Source organism: Phyllobates terribilis, unplaced genomic scaffold (genome assembly GCF_046119375.1).
Source record: "Phyllobates terribilis strain yellow unplaced genomic scaffold, ASM4611937v1 Scaffold_4__5_contigs__length_816908805, whole genome shotgun sequence".
Taxonomy (NCBI): domain Eukaryota; kingdom Metazoa; phylum Chordata; class Amphibia; order Anura; family Dendrobatidae; genus Phyllobates; species Phyllobates terribilis.
The window spans coordinates 37352196-37372079 of record NW_027362764.1 but is presented as its reverse complement, the minus strand read 5'-3'; the positions used below and the strand labels follow the sequence as shown (position 1 = coordinate 37372079).

The window sequence follows — 19884 nt, the reverse complement described above, 5'->3', positions numbered from 1 at the left end:
GCAGGAGGTCACGGCAAGTGATCAGGGCAGTCTCTGGGTAAAGGGTAGGTACGACCTGTGATGGCTGAACCTCCAGGTAGGCTAGCAAGGCAGATGGAGGATGTGTGCTCCCAGGTGAGCAAGCGAGAGTCTCTGGAATAGCAGGTGGTCACAGCACGTGACGGCGGAGCCTCCAGGTAGGCAAGCAGGCAGGTAGCGGAGAAGCGCTCCCAGGTGAGCGGGCAAGAGTCTGGAATAGCTGGTGGTCACAGCACGTGACAGCGGAGCCTCCGGGCTGGCAAGCAGGCAGGTAGCGGAGAAGCGCTCCCAGGTGAGCGGGCAAGAGTCTGGAATAGCTGGTGGTCACAGCACGTGACAGCGGAGCCTCCGGGCAGGCAAGCAGGCAGGTAGCGGAGAAGCGCTCCCAGGTGAGCGGGCAAGCTGGTCCATAGACAGACTGACCGGAGTTGTAAGGCAGACCGTCGGACCTCAGGCAAGCAGGCAGGTAGCTGATGTGCGCTCCCAGGTGAGCGGGCAAGTTGGTCCTTAGACAGACTGACCGGAGTTGTAAGGCAGACCGTCGGACCTCAGGCAGGCAGGCAGGTAACAGGAAATCAGGCAGGATTAGGACAGCAAGCTGGCAGGAATCTGGCAGGTAACTGGCAGGTAACTGGCAAGGGACCTGAGGGCTGATGCAGAGTAGAACGGTGCAACAACATTGCTCGGGCACCTCCATTTTGGAGGAGGTGCCTTATATATGGTAAAGTCCTCCGGCCATTGGCCGGGGACTCCTTAGGACGGCGCGCGCGGCCCCTTTAAGAGGGAGGGAGGGCGCACGCGCGCGCCCTAAGCACAGTGGCCGGGAAGGAGCGCGCGCTGCCAGCAGAGCGGGAGAGGGACGCCGGGCACGGAGCAGAGCGGTGAGGGGAACAGCGTCCCTGCCTAGCAGAGGGCAGGGACGCCGGCACTACAGTACCCCCCCCTTTAGGCCCCCCCTTTTTTAGGCCAGATAGAAATTTAGCTAGGATGAGAGGGGCATGGATGTTCTCCCGGGGCTCCCACGTTCTCTCCTCAGGACCAAACCCCTTCCAATCTACCAGAAAAAAGGTCTTTCCTCTTACCCTTTTGGTGGCAAGAATGTTCTCTACCTCAAACTCGTCCTCAGCAGAAACCGGAGCAGGAAGCGTACCTGTAGACTTGGAAAAAGAGTTAAGCACCACGGGTTTGAGGAGAGATACATGGAAGGAGTTAGGGATCCGTAAGTTGGCCGGGAGTTTCAATTTATAGGCCACCGGGTTGATCTGACTGATGACCTCCAGAGGGCCGATGAACCGAGGTCCTAACTTGTAAGAAGGTATCTTGAGTCGAACATATTTAGATGAGAGCCAGACTTTATCTCCTGGACGAAATTGTGGAGGATCCAGGCGTTTTTTGTCAGCGTGTCTTTTCATACGCTCGGATGACAGAAGGAGTGCGGACCGGGTACTCTCCCATATGGAGGAAAATTTGCTAACGAGAGATTCCGCAGCCGGGTTGTCCACAGAGGTGGAGACAGGAAAAGGAATCCGAGGATGCTGACCAAAGACTACAAAAAACGGGGATTTGGAGGAGGATTCGCTCTCGTGATTATTATAAGAGAACTCGGCCCATGGTAGGAGATCCACCCAGTCAGAATGGTGGGCATTAACGAAGTGCCGGAGGTAACTGGTCAGGTTCTGATTGATCCGCTCCACTTGACCATTGGACTGTGGGTGGTAAGCGGAAGAGAAGTCCAGGGTGACGTCTAGTAGTTTACAAGTGGCTCTCCAGAAACGTGAGGTGAACTGTACCCCACGATCCGACACGATGTGGAGGGGCAGGCCATGAAGACGGAAGATGTGGCGGATAAAGTCTTTAGCCAGCTCGGGTGCAGACGGAAGGCCTGGCAGGGGAATAAAGTGAGCCATCTTGGAAAAGCGGTCAGCGACCACCCAAATGACCGTACAACCGGCAGAGACGGGGAGATCAGTTATAAAGTCCATTGCTATATGCTGCCAGGGGGCAGCAGGTACAGGAAGCGGAAGGAGGCGTCCGGCTGGCAGATGTCTCGGGACTTTGTTGCGGGCGCAGGACACACAGGCAGAAACAAAGTCTATTATGTCCTTGTGCAGGGTAGGCCACCAATAGTGCCGGGCAATAAGCTGGAGGGTCTTTTTCTGTCCGGCGTGGCCAGCTAGTTTAGACGAATGGCCCCAGTGTAGGATCTTCTCCCGATCAGGTACTGAAACAAACGTCTTACCGGGAGGGAGACGATTTAGACTCACGGGAGCCACCTGCATTACTCTGGCGGGATCGATGATATGTTTAGGTTCTTCCTCGAGATCGGACACCAGAAAGGATCGGGACAAGGCGTCTGCTTTGACGTTTTTGTCAGCCGGGCGAAAATGAAGAACAAAATCAAAGCGAGCAAAAAACAAGGACCACCGGGCTTGGCGCGGGTTAAGTCTCTGGGCATGCTGGAGGTAAGCCAAGTTCTTGTGGTCAGTGTAAATTATTACCGGATGAAGAGCCCCCTCGAGTAGGTAACGCCACTCCTCCAACGCCAGCTTGATGGCCAATAACTCTCGGTCTCCTATGGAATAGTTGCGCTCAGAAGAGGAGAAGAGTTTGGAGAAGAAGCCACAAGTTACCATTCTCCCGGAAGATGATTTTTGAGTAAGTACCGCTCCGGCTCCAGAGGAGGAGGCGTCAACTTCCAGGAAGAACTGCTTGTTGCCGTCCGGGCGATGCAGCACCGGGGCAGAAGAGAAGGCCTGTTTTAGGGAAAGAAAGGCCTCCTCTGCTTCGGGCGGCCACTCTTTGGGATTAGTACCCTTACGGGTGAGCGCGGAAATTGGGGCAGTCCGGGAAGAGAAGTGCGGGATGAAGAGGCGGTAATAGTTGGCGAAGCCCAGGAACCGTTGAATAGCCTTCAACCCCTCTGGTCGGGGCCATTTCTCAATGGCAGACAGTTTCTCAGGATCCATTTGTAGGCCGGTCTGAGAGATAATGTAGCCCAGAAACGGAAGCGAGGTCTGCTCAAAGAGGCACTTCTCATATTTAGCGTAGAGATGGTTCTGCCTGAGCCTGAGCAGGACCTGACGAACATCCCTCCGGTGAGTCTGGAGATCCGGAGAGAAGACCAAGATGTCGTCCAGGTACACCACTACGCAGGAGTAGAGAAGGTCCCGGAAGATGTCATTGACCAACTCTTGAAAGACGGCAGGAGCGTTACAGAGGCCAAAGGGCATTACCAGATATTCATAGTGGCCGTCCCGGGTGTTGAATGCCGTCTTCCATTCATCCCCCTGACGGATACGAACCAGGTTGTATGCCCCACGGAGGTCCAGTTTGGTGAAGATTCTAGCCCCCCTCAGACGATCAAATAACTCCGGAATGAGCGGAAGGGGGTACTTATTCTTCACCGTGATCTGGTTAAGGCCTCTATAGTCTATACAGGGACGGAGAGAGCCGTCCTTCTTTTTGACGAAAAAGAAGCCTGCTCCCGCCGGGGAGGTAGATTTCCGGATGAATCCCCTGGCCAGATTCTCCTCAATATATTCGGACATCGACCGGGTCTCAGCAGCGGATAATGGATAAATACGCCCACGGGGAGGAGAAGTACCAGGTAACAGGTCGATAGGGCAGTCGTATGGTCTATGAGGGGGTAGTGTCTCTGCCTCCTTTTTATTAAAGACATCAGCATAAGACCAATAAGGAATCGGAAGTCCAGGTAGATTAGCTGGGGTAGGAGAAGGACGGACGGGATGAACGGGAACCAGACAGGTCTTATGGCAGCCCTGTCCCCAGCGAAGGACTTCTCCGGTCTGCCAGTCAAGAACGGGTGCATGTTTCTGGAGCCAAGGTAGGCCTAGCAAGAGGGCGTGAGAGAGTCCAGGCAGAACATGGAAGGAGATACTTTCAGAATGCAGCATTCCCACCTGCAGAGTAATGGATTCGGTGATGAGTTGGATGGGGCGTGGTAAGAGCCCCCCATCCACGGCAGCAACAGACAAGGGTACAGCCAGAGGTTTGGTGGGGATGCGGTATTTCTCTACCAGGGACTGTGAAATAAGATTCCCGGCTGCTCCAGAGTCCAGTTGGGCTAGTTCGAAATAACGGTTCTCCCCGTAGATGATTGAAACTGACAACAGCAGGGATGGAGAGGATTTATTCTTGTCTAGGTGGACCTCTCTGAGCGAACCTAGACACAGGCGTTTTCCGACCTCTCCGGGCAGGCACGGATCCGGTGCTCCTTACTGACACAGTAGAAGCAGGTCCCCTCGGCACGGCGTAAGTCCTGACAGGTCTTGACCATCTTGGTCTGGTCGACCTGCATAGGCTCAGGAGGGTGTACCTGGTTAGAGACAGAAGGAGTGACGGGTTTCTGAAAAGTAGGAGCTAGACGTGGTAACCTCCTCTCACGGGTGACCTCTCTGGCACGCTCCTGGAACCGTAGGTCAATCCGGGTGGCAAGAGTTATTAAGTCATCGAGAGTGGTAGGAATGTCCCGACCGGCAAGTTCATCTTTAATACGGCCGGACAGACCCTCCCAGAAGACGGAAACCAGAGCGTCGTTATCCCAGGCCAGCTCCGAGGCAAAGGTACGGAACCGTATGGCATATTGGCCCACGGTGAGATTTTCCTGACGGAGGCGTAGCAACGATGATGCGGATGAGGTCTTCCGTCCGGGTTCGTCGAAGACTTTCCGGAAAGCCGTGAGAAAAGCAGGCAAGTTGGACACCAGGGGGTCTCCTCTCTCCCATAGAGGATTTAGCCAGGCCAGGGCCTCCCCGGTGAGATGGGACATGATGAATGCAATTTTGGCTCGGTCGGAGATAAACTGGTGGGACAATAGTTCAAAGTGCAGGGTGCACTGATTTATGAAGCCCCGAGCCTGGGCTGAGCCGCCTCCGAAGCGAGGAGGTGCAGAAAGCCGAGGTCCGGGGTAGGATGTCATGGTGTTAGTGGACAGCGGAGCTGCCGGATTGCGAGACATGGCACTGGCGGAGGTTGTTGGTGGAGCAGTCAGAGTGTCCAGGCGAGTATTGACATTCCGCAGGTGACCCAGGATGGACTCCTGTTGGGACCTCTGACGGGACAGTTCATGACACAGGTCCGAGAGCGAGGGAGCTTGGGTGCCACCGGGTTCCATGGCCCGAGCAAACTGTAACGGGTCTGGAAGGCGGAACCTCTGGGCTACTATACAAGGGAGCGGTCCTTGTAAGGGAGCGGGTGGCGACCAGGCAGGCAGTCACAGCAGGTGACCGGGACAGTCTCTGGGTGTACGGGCAGGAGGTCACGGCAAGTGATCAGGGCAGTCTCTGGAAGAACGGGCTGGAGGTCACGGCAAGTGACCGGGGCAGTCTCTGGAAGAACGGGCAGGAGGTCACGGCAAGTGATCAGGGCAGTCTCTGGGTAAAGGGTAGGTACGACCTGTGATGGCTGAACCTCCAGGTAGGCTAGCAAGGCAGATGGAGGATGTGTGCTCCCAGGTGAGCAAGCGAGAGTCTCTGGAATAGCAGGTGGTCACAGCACGTGACGGCGGAGCCTCCAGGTAGGCAAGCAGGCAGGTAGCGGAGAAGCGCTCCCAGGTGAGCGGGCAAGAGTCTGGAATAGCTGGTGGTCACAGCACGTGACAGCGGAGCCTCCGGGCTGGCAAGCAGGCAGGTAGCGGAGAAGCGCTCCCAGGTGAGCGGGCAAGAGTCTGGAATAGCTGGTGGTCACAGCACGTGACAGCGGAGCCTCCGGGCAGGCAAGCAGGCAGGTAGCGGAGAAGCGCTCCCAGGTGAGCGGGCAAGCTGGTCCATAGACAGACTGACCGGAGTTGTAAGGCAGACCGTCGGACCTCAGGCAAGCAGGCAGGTAGCTGATGTGCGCTCCCAGGTGAGCGGGCAAGTTGGTCCTTAGACAGACTGACAGGAGTTGTAAGGCAGACCGTCGGACCTCAGGCAGGCAGGCAGGTAACAGGAAATCAGGCAGGATTAGGACAGCAAGCTGGCAGGAATCTGGCAGGTAACTGGCAGGTAACTGGCAAGGGACCTGAGGGCTGAAGCAGAGTAGAACGGTGCAACAACATTGCTCGGGCACCTCCATTTTGGAGGAGGTGCCTTATATATGGTAAAGTCCTCCGGCCATTGGCCGGGGACTTCTTAGGACGGCGCGCGCGGCCCCTTTAAGAGGGAGGGAGGGCGCGCGCGCGCGCCCTAAGCACAGTGGTCGGGAAGGAGCGCGCGCTGCCAGCAGAGCGGGAGAGGGACGCCGGGCACGGAGCAGAGCGGTGAGGGGAACAGCGTCCCTGCCTAGCAGAGGGCAGGGACGCCGGCACTACAACTACTATAATACTGCCTCCTATATACAAGAATATAACTACTATAATACTGCTCCCTATGTACAAGAATATAACTACTACAATAATGGTCATATGTACAAGAATATAACTACTATAATACTACCCCTATGTACAAGAATATAACTACTATAATATTGCTCCCTATGTACAAGAATATAACTACTATAATACTGCCTCCTATGTTCAAGAATATAACTACTATAATACTGCTTCCTATGTACAAGAATATAACTACTATAATACTGCCCCCTATGTACAAGAATGTAACTACTATAATACTGCCTCCTATGTACAAGAATATAACTACTATAATACTGCTCCCTATGTACAAGAATATATCTACTATAATACTGCCCCCTATGTACAAGAATATAACTACTATAATAGTGCCCCTTTGTACAAGAATATAACTACTATAATACTGCTCCCTATGTACAAGAATATAACTACTATAATAGTGCCCCCTATGTACAAGAATATAAATACTATAATACTACCCCTATGTACAAGAATATAACTACTATAATACTGCTCCCTATGTACAAGAATATAACTACTGTAATACTGCCTCCTACGTACAAGAATATAACTACTATAATACTACCCCTATGTACAAGAATATAACTACTATAATACTGCCTCCTATGCACAAGAATATAACTACTATAATACTACCCCTATGTACAAGAATATAACTACTATAATACTGCTCCCTATGTACAAGAATATAACTACTATAATACTGCCCCCTATGTACAAGAATATAAATACTATAATACTACCCCTATGTACAAGAATATAACTACTATAATACTGCTCCCTATGTACAAGAATATAACTGCTATAATACTGCCTCCTATGTACAAGAATATAACTACTATGAATATACAAGAATATAACTACTATGTCCTATGTACAAGAATATAACTACTATAATACTGCTCCCTATGTACAAGAATATAACTACTATAATACTGCCCCCTATGTACAAGAATATAACTACTATAATACTGCCTCCTATGTACAAGAATATAACTACTATAATACTGCTCCTATGTACAAGAATATAACTACTATAATACTACCCCTATGTACAAGAATATAACTACTGTAATACTGCTCCTATGTACAAGAATATAACTGCTATAATACTTCTCTCTATGTACAAGAATATAACTACTTTAATATTGCCCCTCTATACAAGAATATAACTACTATAATACTGCTCCTATGTACAAGAATATAACTACTATAATACTGCTCCCTATGTAGAAGAATATAACTACTATAATGCTGCTCCTATGTACAAGAATATAGCTACTATAATACTGCTCCTATGTACAAGAATATAACTACTATAATACTGCTCCTATGTACAAGAATATAACTACTATAATACTGCTCCCTATGTAGAAGAATATAACTACTATAATACCGCCCCCTATGTTCAGGAATATAACTATTATAATACTGCTCCTATGTACAAGAATATAACTACTATAATACTGCCCTCTATGTACAAGAATGTAACTACTATAATACTGCCCCTATGTAAAAGAATATAACTACTATAATATTGCCCCTATGTACAAGAATATAACTACTATAATACTGCTACTATGTAAAAGAATATAACTACTATAATACGGCCCCTATGTACAAGAATATAACTACTATAATACGGCCCCTATGTACAAGAATATAACTATAAATACAAGAATATAACTACTATAATACTGCCTCCTATGTACAAGAATATTATTACTATAATACTGCTCCTATGTACAAGAATATAACTACTATAATACTGCTCCCTATGTACAAGAATATGACTACTATAATACCGCCCCCTATGTACAGGAATATAACTACTATAATACTGCTTCTATGTACAAGAATATAACTACTATAATACTGCCCTCTATGTAGAAGAATATAACTATTATAATACTGCTCCTATGTACAAGAATATAACTACTATAATACTGCCCTCTATGTACAAGAATATAACTACTATAGCACTGCCTCCTATGTACAAGAATATAACTACTATAATACTGCTCCTTATGTACAAGAATATAACTACTATAATACTGCTCCTATGTAAAAGAATATAACTACTATAATACAGCCTCTATGTACAAGAATATAACTACTATAATACGGCCCCTATGTACAAGAATATAACTACTATAATACTGCCTCCTATGTACAAGAATATTACTACTATAATACTGCTCCTATGTACAAGAATATAACTACTATAATACTGCTCCCTATGTACAAGAATATGACTACTATAATACCGCCCCCTATGTACAGGAATATAACTACTATAATACTGCTTCTATGTACAAGAATATAACTACTATAATACTGCCCTCTATGTACAAGAATCTAACTACTATATTACTGCTCCTATGTACAAGAATATAACTACTATAATACTGCTCCCTATGTACAAGAATATGACTACTATAATACCACCCCCTATGTACAGGAATATAACTACTATAATATTGCCCTTATGTACAAGAATATAACTACTATAACACTGCCTCCTATGTACAAGAATATAACTACTATAATACTGCTCCTTATGTACAAGAATATAACTACTATAATACTGTCCCCTATATTGAATAATATAACTACTATAACACTGCTCCTATGTTCAAGAATATAACTACTATAATACTCCTCCTATGTACAAGAATATAACTACTATAATACTGCCCTCTATGTACAAGAATATAACTACTATAATACTGCCCCCTATGTACAAGAATATAACTACTATAATACTGCTCCCTATGTACAAGGATATAACTACTTTAATATTGCTCTTATGTACAAGACTATAACTACTATAATACTGCTCCTATGTACAAGAATATAACTACTATAATACTGCCCCTATGTACAAGAATATCTACCCCTATGTAGTGCCCCTATGTAAAAGAATATAACTTCTATAATACTGCCCTTATGCACAAGAATATAACTACTATAATACTGTCCCCTATATAGAATAATATAACTACTATAACACTGCTCCTATGTACAAGAATATAACTACTATAATACTGCTCCTTTGTACAAGAATATAACTACTATAATACTGCCCTCTATGTACAAGAATATAACTACTATAATACTGCTCCTATATACAAGAATATAACTACTATAATATTGCTCTTAGGTACAAGACTATAACTACTATAATACTGCTCCTATGTACAAGAATATAACTACTATAATACTGCCTCCTATGTACATGAATATAACTACTATAATACTGCTCTTATAGAATATAACTACTATAATACTGCCCCCAAGTACAAGAATATAACTACTATAATACTGCCCCCTATGTGCAAGAATATAACTACTATAATACTGCCCCCTATGTACAGGAATAAAACTAATATAATACTGCCCCCTATGTACAAGAATATAACTACTATAATACTTCCCCATATGTACAAGAATATAACTACTATAATACTGCTCCCTATGTACAAGAATATAACTACTATAATACTGCCCCTATGTACAAGAATATCACTACTATAATACTACTCCCTATGTGCAAGAATATAACTACTATAATACTACTCCCTATGTACAAGAATATAACTACTATAATACTGCCCCTATGTACAAGAATATGACTACTATAATACTACTCCCTATGTACACGAATATAACTACTATAATACTACTCACTATGTACAAGAATATAACTACTATAATACTGCCCCTATGTACAGGAATATAACTACTATAATACTGCTCCTATGCAGGGCTGCCACTAGAAATTTTAGGGCCCCATGCTGGCAAAATTTTCGGGCCACCCCTCGAACGTTCCACCGTCCCACCGCCCACTCTTGGAAAAACTCTACTTTCTTCACCAATCACACAATAACTGTTTCCATTGAACACCATATCACATACATAGCCAGCAGCTTTTGTTTTGGCTCAAAAAATTTTTAAGCTGCCACTACGACAAAGAGACTCTTCTTGCCAGACCCTATTATACTTTAACCTATTAAACATTTCTTATAATACTCAATACTCTTTTAGGTTTATTTTTATTTATGGGAATGTGTCATGTACATTTTTTAAAATGACCAATAATACCACATACAAGGGATAAATACCACCACACTATGACCATATCACATATTACCACCACATAGTGACCAAATAATACCACATGCAAGGGACAAATACCGCTACACCATGATCAGACCACATATTACCACCACATAGTGACCGAATAATACCACATACAAGGGACAAATACTGCCACACCACGACCAGACCACATATTATCACCACATAGTGACCGAATAATACCACATACAAAGGACAAATACCGCCACACCATGACCGGACCACATATTACCATCACATAGTGACCAAATAATACCACATACAAGGGATAAATACCACCACACCATGACCAGATCACATATTACCACCACATAGTGACCGAATACTACAATACTGATCATTAATAAAAAACAAAATACTAATATTACCATAAGTACCATTATACACAGGATCTCTGTATATAGTATACAGTGTACAGTGTCAGTGTACAGATAACACACTGACTCATCGGTGACGTCTCTAGTTGAAGTCTTTCATCTTCGCTTTTCCTCTTCATCCAGCGCAGACCGCCATCTCTTCTTCCAGCCAGAACTCGTCTCTGCATAAAATAACACACAGTTATCTAGAGCAGCTTACAGAGCACATTCCCTAATTTTCCCAACTTTTACACTACACCAGATGAAGAAAAAAAGTGACATCTTGTCGCCCTGCATAGTAACAGGACCCCCCCCTCACTGAAAACAGTATCCTCAAAATTAAAATACACCACAGCAGTAATAATATCCTTTAATTAGCCCCTACATTAATAATGTTCCACATCCTGGCTCCGTGTCTCCATTTTACCCCCATGTCTCCATTTTGCCCCCAAGTCTCCATTCTGCCTCCGTGTCTCCATTCTGCCCCCCATGTCTCCATTCTACTCCCCATGTCTCCATTCTGCCCCATAATACCTCCCATGTCTCCATTCTCCCCCCCATGTCTACATTCAGCCCCCAATGTCTCCCATTCTGCCCCATGTTTCCATCCTGCCCCCATGTCTCTCCATCCTGTCCCCAATGTCTCCCATTCTGCCCCCATGTTTCCATCCTGCCCCCATGTCTCTCCATCCTGTCCCCAATGTCTCCCATTCTGCCCCCATGTTTCCATCCTGCCCCCATGTCTCTCCATCCTGTCCCCGTATCTCCATCCTGTCCCCCATGTCTCCATTTTGCCCCCCCATGTTACCATTCTGCCTCCATGCTTTTATTCTGCCCCCATGTCTCTCCATTCTGCTCCCCATGCCTCCATCCTGCCCCCATGTCTCCATCCTGCCCCTATGTCTCTCCATCCTGTCCCCCATGTCTCCATTTTGCCCCATGTTACCATTCTGCCTCCATGCTTTTATTCTGCCCCCATGTCTCTCCATTCTGCTCCCCATGCCTCCATCCTGCCCCCATGTCTCCATCCTTGACCTATGTCTCTCCATCCTGCCCCCAATGTCTCCATTCTGCCCCCATGTCTCCATCCTGCCCCCATGTCTCTACATTCTGCTCCCCATGTCTCTACATTCTGCCCCTATGTCTCTCCATCCTGCCCCAATGTCTCTCCATTCTGCCCCCATTGTCTCCATAATTAGCCCCTACAGTAATAATGACCCACATCCTGCCCCCATGTCTCGATTCTACCCCATGTCTCCATCTTGCCCCCATGTCTCTCCATCCTGCCCCCCATGTCTCTCCATCCTGCCCCCATGTCTCTCCATCCTGCCCCCCATGTCTCTCTATCCTGCCCCCATGTCTCCATCCTGCCCCCCATGTCTCCATTTTGCCTCCATGCTTCCATTCTGTCCCCATGTCTCTCCATTCTGCTCCCCATGTCTCCATCTTGCCCCCATGTCTCCATCTTGCCCCCATGTCTCCATTCTGCCCCTATATCTCCATTCTGCCCCCATGTCTCAATTCTGCCCCCATGTCTCCATTCTGCCCCCATTCTGCCCCCAATGTCTCCCATTCTGCCCCCATGTCTCCATCCTGCCCCCATGTCTCTCCATCCTATCCCCTTATCTCCATTCGGCCCCCCCATGTCTCCATTCTGTCTCCCCATGTGTCCATTTTGCCCCCCATGTTTCCATTCTGCCTCCATGCTTTTATTCTGCCCCCATGTCTCCCCATTCTGCTCCCCATGCCTCCATCCTTCCCCCATGTCTCCATCCTGCCCCTATGTCTCTCCATCCTGCCCCCAATGTCTCCATTCTGCCCCCATGTCTCCATCCTGCCCCCATGTCTCTACATTCTGCTCCCCATGTCTCCATCCTGCCCCTATGTCTCTCCATCCTGCCCCAATGTCTCCATTCTGCCCCAATGTCTCTCCATTCTGCCCCCATTGTCTCCATAATTAGCCCCTACAGTAATAATGACCCACATCCTGCCCCCCTGTCTCGATTCTACCCCATGTCTCCATTCTGTTCCCCATGTCTCCACTCTGCCCCCCATGTCTCCTTTCTACCCCCATGTCTCCATTCTGCCCCCCATGTCTCCCAATCTACCTCCATGTTTCCATTCTGCCCACAATGTGTCACATTCGGCCCCCATGTTTTCTGCCCCCAATGTTCCCCATCCTGTCATCGTACGGCTTTAAAGAAAAAAAAAAAAAAAAAAAAAGTCTCTTCTTACCTTGCGGCACTCCCGCGGTGTCCTGCTCTGCCATCGCCGGAAGCACGATCGCTGGCGCATGTTGGTGATATCATACGCCAGCAACGTGCGCACTGATGTCAGCTGCCGGCCAATCACTGTGATTGGCCGGAAGCTTCCCGCACGGCAATAGATTTAAAGTGAACCTTCGTCCGAGGACGCAGGTTCACTGAATCGGCAGAATGCTGCCACTCGGGCCCGGTGAGCAGAAGAACGGGGCCCCGATTGGGCCCTCTCTGCTCTCCGGGCCCCATACGCCAGTAAGGCCAGTAATACCCTGATGGCGGCCCTGGGTGTACTATATGGCCACTTTCATACAGTTTCCTAACGAACAATGCTTTATAGCCAACATCATTCAACGCACAGTGTAACAGTGCCCATAACACCTAATAGCACCATACAACACCCTCATAATACCGACACTCTGTGACCAATTAACCGTTTCACATATAAAATGGTCAAATAAAAATGCTATATAGTGCCATCATCATACACTGCAAAATAATATATTGTACAGTGTTTAAGTAACAGTGCCTCATGATGCCTTATATCACCATACAGAATTTACATAACACCGCCAAACTGTTACCAAATACATAAAATGCTCTAATAGCAGTGCTATATAGTATCAATATCATACACAGCATAAATTATACAGAGTATAGTGTTTCATTAACTGTACAGCATGATTCCTATTACTGCCATACAACCCTCACATAATACCGCCATACAGCTCTCACATAATACCGTCATACAGCTCTCACATAATACCGTCATAGAGCACTCACATAATACCGCCATACAGCCCTCACATAATGCCACCATATAGCACTCACATAATACCGCCATGCAGCACTCACATAATATCACCATACAGCAGTCACATAATACCGCCACACAGCACTCACATAATACCGCCGTACAGCACTCACATAATACCGCCATACAGAACTCACATAATACCGCCATACAGCACTCAAATAATACCGCCATACAGCCGTCACAAAATACCGCCACACTGTGACCAAATTACAGCACCGTATGTAAAATATTCTATTCACAATAGAGTTCAGTGCATACATCATTGCACTACACAAGTAAAGTAGAGATCCATGGTGGTCACAGGTCTGGGGTGCAAGGACTTCTGCAGGGGCGGGTGATGCACAGGGCGCTGCCTATTAAAGAGCCCCCCTCAGTGGATGACCCTGAATGGAAGGACGCCCTTTTCTATCGCAGTCCCACAATGATCCCATAGCGTTGCAGGGTAGTCAGCAGAGTGCAGGCACCACTCAGGGCAGCGTGTATTCTGCCCCTGCTCTCCTACATGGAGCTGCCCCCTGGAGAATCGCTTAGAATACAATTCCCTAATCTATGACTGGTGACTGCGGACCGGTCCCTGGAGTCCTGGGACACCTCAGCGTTACTGAATACATCCGGAGCCTTCTACGCTGACTCGCCGTTATTGTAGGGCGGCTGTAAGGTGTCGTGTCCGCGCCCCAGTGCTGAGGTGTCCTAAACTCTGCTCGCCCCACTCTCACCCGGGCGATATGGTCTTTGTTCTCATCTTGTACAAATATTTGCCTGTGTCATAATAGGAAATATACGGAGATTGTCAGCGCTAACATCTGCTGGAGCGGCCAACACCCTGCAGCGGCCGAGACGGATCTGCCGGGATCCTGTTCCTCCAGTTCATCGTCCACAGATCTACCACATTTTACTCAGATTTCTAGGGATTCATATTACTGAGAAAGAGCCGAGACTGGGGGGGGTCTGAGGGTCAACGTGGCTAATGACACACTTATGGGAGACGTGTGTATGGGGATCTGTGGATGACGCACTGTTATGGGGGATCTGTGGATGACGCACTGTTATGGGGGATCTGTGGATGACGCGCTGTTATGGGGGATCTGTGGATGACGTGCTGTTATGGAGGATCTGTGGATGATGCACTGTTATGGGGGATCTGTGGATGACGTGCTGTTATGGAGGATCTGTGGATGACGCTCTGTTATGGGGGATCTGTGGATGGCACACTGTTATGGGGGATCTGTGGATGGCACACTGTTATGGGGGATCCGTGCATGACGTGCTGCTATGGGGGATCTGTGGATGACGTGCTGTTATGGGGGATCTGTGGATGACGCGCTGTTATGGGGGATCTGTGGATGACACGCTGTTATGGGGGATCTGTGGATGACGCGCTGTTATGGGGGATCTGTGGATGACGCACTGTTATGGGGGATCTGTGGATGACGCGCTGTTATGGGGGATCTGTGGATGACACGCTGTTATGGGAGATCTGTGGAGCATACACTGTTATGGGGGATCTGTGGATGATGCACTGTTATGGGAGATCTGTGGAGCATACACTGTTATGGGGGATCTGCGGATGATGCAGTGTTATGGGGGATATGTGGATGATGCAATGTTATGGGGGATCTGTGGATGACACGCTGTTATGGGGGATCTGTGGATGACGCGCTGTTATGGGGGATATGTGGATGATGCAATGTTATGGGGGATCTGTGGATGACACGCTGTTATGGGGGATCTGTGGATGACGCGCTGTTATGGGAGATCTGTGGAGGATACACTGTTATGGGGGATCTGCGGATGATGCACTGTTATGGGGGATCTGTGAAGGGCATATTGTTATGGGGGGGATCTGTGGATGATGCGCTGCTGCGGGTACACCAGTGTGAGGTACATAATGAATCCGTTAAACCCCAATGTTTGTGATAAAGGAGGTGCCGTTGTCCCTTCTTCTTGCAGTCAGTGTCGGCTCTATTCATTTGTACAAGAATGAATTTATTTTATTTTTTTAGAATTTTATTTTTTTTATTCTTTTTTTTTCCCCCTAAACTTCACAGAAAGAACCATTTGTAAAATCTGATGAGTAAGACCGGCCATAGGTGCAGACATGTGTCAATGACAAGTATTATAACTTTTTGGAGTTTGGCCAAAATAAGAATATATTCATACAAAATCCCTTAAAATTTGTGCGCGTCCTCTGGTTGTTCTCCACTGATCCCAAAGTATCCAGTCTAAATAGAGTGATGGGGCGCATGCAAGACCACTGCTTCTTTAAAGGCGTATTCTCAGGTTATCTCATGAGCAGCTCAGAGCTCTGAAGTCTCATTAGTCTCCTCACTTCCTGGTCTCTGGCAGGGCGGACGCTCCTCCTTGACTGACAGTTCTGGTAGCAGAGCTGAAGTATTAGTAGTACTATAAAGCCCAGCACAGGTTTAGCTATAACACATTCAGCTATCAGTGGTTTATTCTGAGTCTACACTGTTTATCACTGTATGTACATAGAAATAACAGAGCATCTGAACAAACACACAGCTCAGGTAAGTCAGAGCCCTGATTAGGAGACCTGCTCTGGAAGCAACCAGATAGTGCGGTCTGGTGATTTTGCAAAATTTATAAAAGCAGCTTGTCAGGAGCTGAGAGGAAGGTGAACAGATAATTGCTGTATAGAAAATAATGGGCTGGAGAGAGGTGGCTGGGATGTTAGGAGTCAACTCATCTCCTTGGAGGTAACTACCTGCGTACACTCGGCCAGGATCTGCTGGATGAATTCCATTGAAATAAGCTTTAGACTTTGAAAGACTTTGAAAGATAGAAGCTCTGCAGGAGAAGGACAGCAAATAGAAAAGAAGCAAGTCAATTGTAAACTTGCTTATTTTCATGCTGTCTGACTAAATCAATGTAATAACATGAGAATACCCCTTTAACTTATGGAAATATTAGTTCCACCAGCATATTGGGACTATGGTATGTCATTCTCAGGACTGGCAGGGGTCCGAGAAGTCAGACTCCCAACTGTCAGGATAGCAGTAAATGCCTTTAGTTGGAAGACACTGGTGAATATAATTGTATCAGCCTGCATTCACCACTAGAGGGAGCTAAACTGTATACTATATATAATCTTATTGCCAACTGAGCGTTTGCCATACTAATCAGATTTTTCTCCCCAAAAAAACTTTAGATGGTGAACCGCTTTCAAAATGAAAATTGTCTTCATAAGCGGTTTACTCCTTTCTGAGATGAAAAGTTATACATGACACCAAAAATCCAATACGGGGTTCAGAGAGACCGGTGAAAACAGGATTTCTGGTGCGATGGGTCCCCCTTGTGGTGGCTCATAGCTCGGGCTTAACAAGACGTAACGCTTTCTTCATGTTTTCTATCACTAGGAAAAATGAACAAGGATTAGATACACTTTGTTGGATACTTGTTCCCTTCATTTACTCATCTTTTGCTGATAGTTGTCAATGGCTAAAGGGTTAAAAATGTGCTGGGATTATTTGTCACTTCCCTTTTCCTATGTCTCATGAAAACTGATTTACCCAGCAGGGGGCAGCATTCAGCACAGTATAAACATCTGCTCTCTGGGTAAATATAATAAGAAATGTGAGGTCCGCTCCTCATGGGAGGGGCATTGAGAAATGTCAAATATCCAATGTAAAAAAGTCTTTACTGTGTAATAAAGTTACTATGTTGTGGTTATCAGTCTGATACCTGTCCAATAATAACACTGAGCCGGATTACAAAAGTCCTAAATTGGCTGATATCATAGAACAATAGCTGACACTCAAGTACAAACACTGACTTCTGTATTTCTGTATTCAACATTTTTGGGTTGTGTCCCTTTAAAAATTTGGATATCAGACCACTATAAAGATGTAGGAATCATCTGACTTCGGTTACTGCTCCCCTGCAATACAGGAGCCCGGCTAAGCTGTCAGGATGGTGTCTGACAACAAGCTTGCTGACTGTTTCCACTAACAATCAGCAGAATTGTGAATGCAGCTCTGAAGTCTGTAACATTGAATTATGCTGTAGGTTTGGGTTGTGTTAGATGTTACATATGACTTACACAAGGCCACGTCCTGAGGTTCATACGTATAACGCCGATTGGAGTAAGGTCCGGTGATATCGGCTCTGACTGTAAGGGTGGGATCTGCAGGAAGAAGAACAGAGCGGCCCCATGAGCGCACACCCTATGATCAGTGACGTATCAGACAACAAGATGCAACTTTCACTGCCCCCTGCATGAGAGACCGGAAGGCAGTCATGGGGCCCCTGAAGAACGGGAGCCCATTGCACCTGTCCCGTTTGGAGTGACGCCTGCTGTGATCCCCATATTCATCACCACGGGCGCCACATTTTACAACTGTTACTAAAAAAAAGAAACAAGTGCGGCAATAAAGTTATAGAATGTTGCAACAAATGTATCAACCTCGTATTCCAGGGATTTAACCCCTTCCCAACCAGGCAATTTTTTTTATTTATTTATTTTTTTTCCAAGAAGCAGAACTTTTGCATTTTTTTCCATCCACACAGTCGTACGAGGGTTGTTTGTTTTGCAGGACGAGTTGTAGTTTTGAAAGACGCCATTCACTTTATTACACAATGGAAGAGGAAACCGGAAAAAAAATTCCGTTGTAAAAATGGTGAAAAAAAAGACACAAAAAAAAATTAAAACATTTTATTTATTTATTTATTTTTAGTTTTTTTTTAGTGTTTATTATGCCTGAGTCTCCCGGTCAGTGCGATTAAGTGGTTAAAAATTAAAATATTTGTAAAAAAAAAAAAAAAAAAAAAAAAAAAAAGAAAAACAAAAACCACCATTTGGTTTGTGGCGCCATTTCTGAGATCCGTAGTGTTTTTTACTTTTCTGCTAGATGCTGTGGTATGAGGACTGTTTTTTTTTTTTCGCACTGAGCTGCAGTTTATTGGAACAATTTGGAGAAATTGAGAAATTTAAGTTTTGATCCCTTTTTATTGCATTTTTCCGGGAGGGAGGAGGAGGCTGAAAAACAGCAATTCTTTCACTTTTATTTTTTTTTTCAAAAAATGTATATTTTAACAGATTAGATTGCTACAGTCTGATACAATTAATAGATTTTATATATATATATATATATATATATATATATATATATATATATATATATATATATATATATATATATATTTCTTTATTAGTTGAAAAGAGGGGCGATTTAAACCTTTTTTTTTTTTATATTTTTGCAATTTTTGTTTTTAAGCATCTTTTATTCATTTTTACTTTATGAACCTGCATTGACAGCGGAATTTAACCCATTAAACAGCGGTGATAGGAGCTGGCTCTGATCGCTGCTGTAGCAGGCAGATAGCAGCAGTATAGCACAGCCAGTACTTAGCAGGGATGGAGCTGGCTCAGCTCCTGAGCCTGCTGTACATTGTGCACCTGCACTTGACCCTGGACATAAGAGTAAGTCAAATATTGAAGACATGATTACAGGGGTATTCCTACCGAATACGGAGGAGTCTAATATGAATTATATATTAATATGGAGTCACGGTTTCTGCTCACCAATAAATAGGATCCTGGGCACGTACTGACCATCTGGCGTCAAGTTTTTATCCGTCGTCTCGTGCTGAAAAATTAAGTTTTAGAATTAATCTTAATCTGGCGTTATATGTCATGCAGAAACATCTCCCTTCTACCCCCACTGCCCCACATTTATATGGATCAAAACTTCTGGAATCAGAAATTGGTAAAGGATTAACGCCCAAATTATACCCAACCACCCACCTGGCCTATTTATTTGTGGGACTTTAAAGGGGTCAGGCATGCAAATGTGCAAAGTGGGTGCATGTCTAAATACTGCCCCCCGCAGTCAGGGAGGGGAGCTGCTCTCAAAACTTTGCAATTCTGGAGGGGGGGGGGGGGTGGTGTAAAAATGACACGATTGT

At 46.0% G+C, this 19884-nt stretch overlaps 1 protein-coding gene across 3 annotated transcripts in view; it reads right to left on the bottom strand.

The window, feature by feature from the left end:
- Positions 1-15963: 15963 nt before the first annotated feature.
- Positions 15964-19884, bottom strand: part of LOC141264870 (anterior gradient protein 3-like) — a 45698-nt gene continuing 41777 nt past the window's right edge. For all 3 annotated transcript variants that reach the window (XM_073677258.1, XM_073677257.1, XM_073677256.1), the window contains exons 6-8: positions 19502-19565; positions 18020-18103; positions 15964-17332 (exon numbers count right to left, since the gene is read on the bottom strand). In XM_073677258.1, coding sequence (XP_073533359.1) covers positions 17283-17332; positions 18020-18103; positions 19502-19565 — 198 coding nt within the window. In that variant the 3' untranslated portion in view covers positions 15964-17282. The remainder of the gene's footprint in view (positions 17333-18019; positions 18104-19501; positions 19566-19884) is intronic.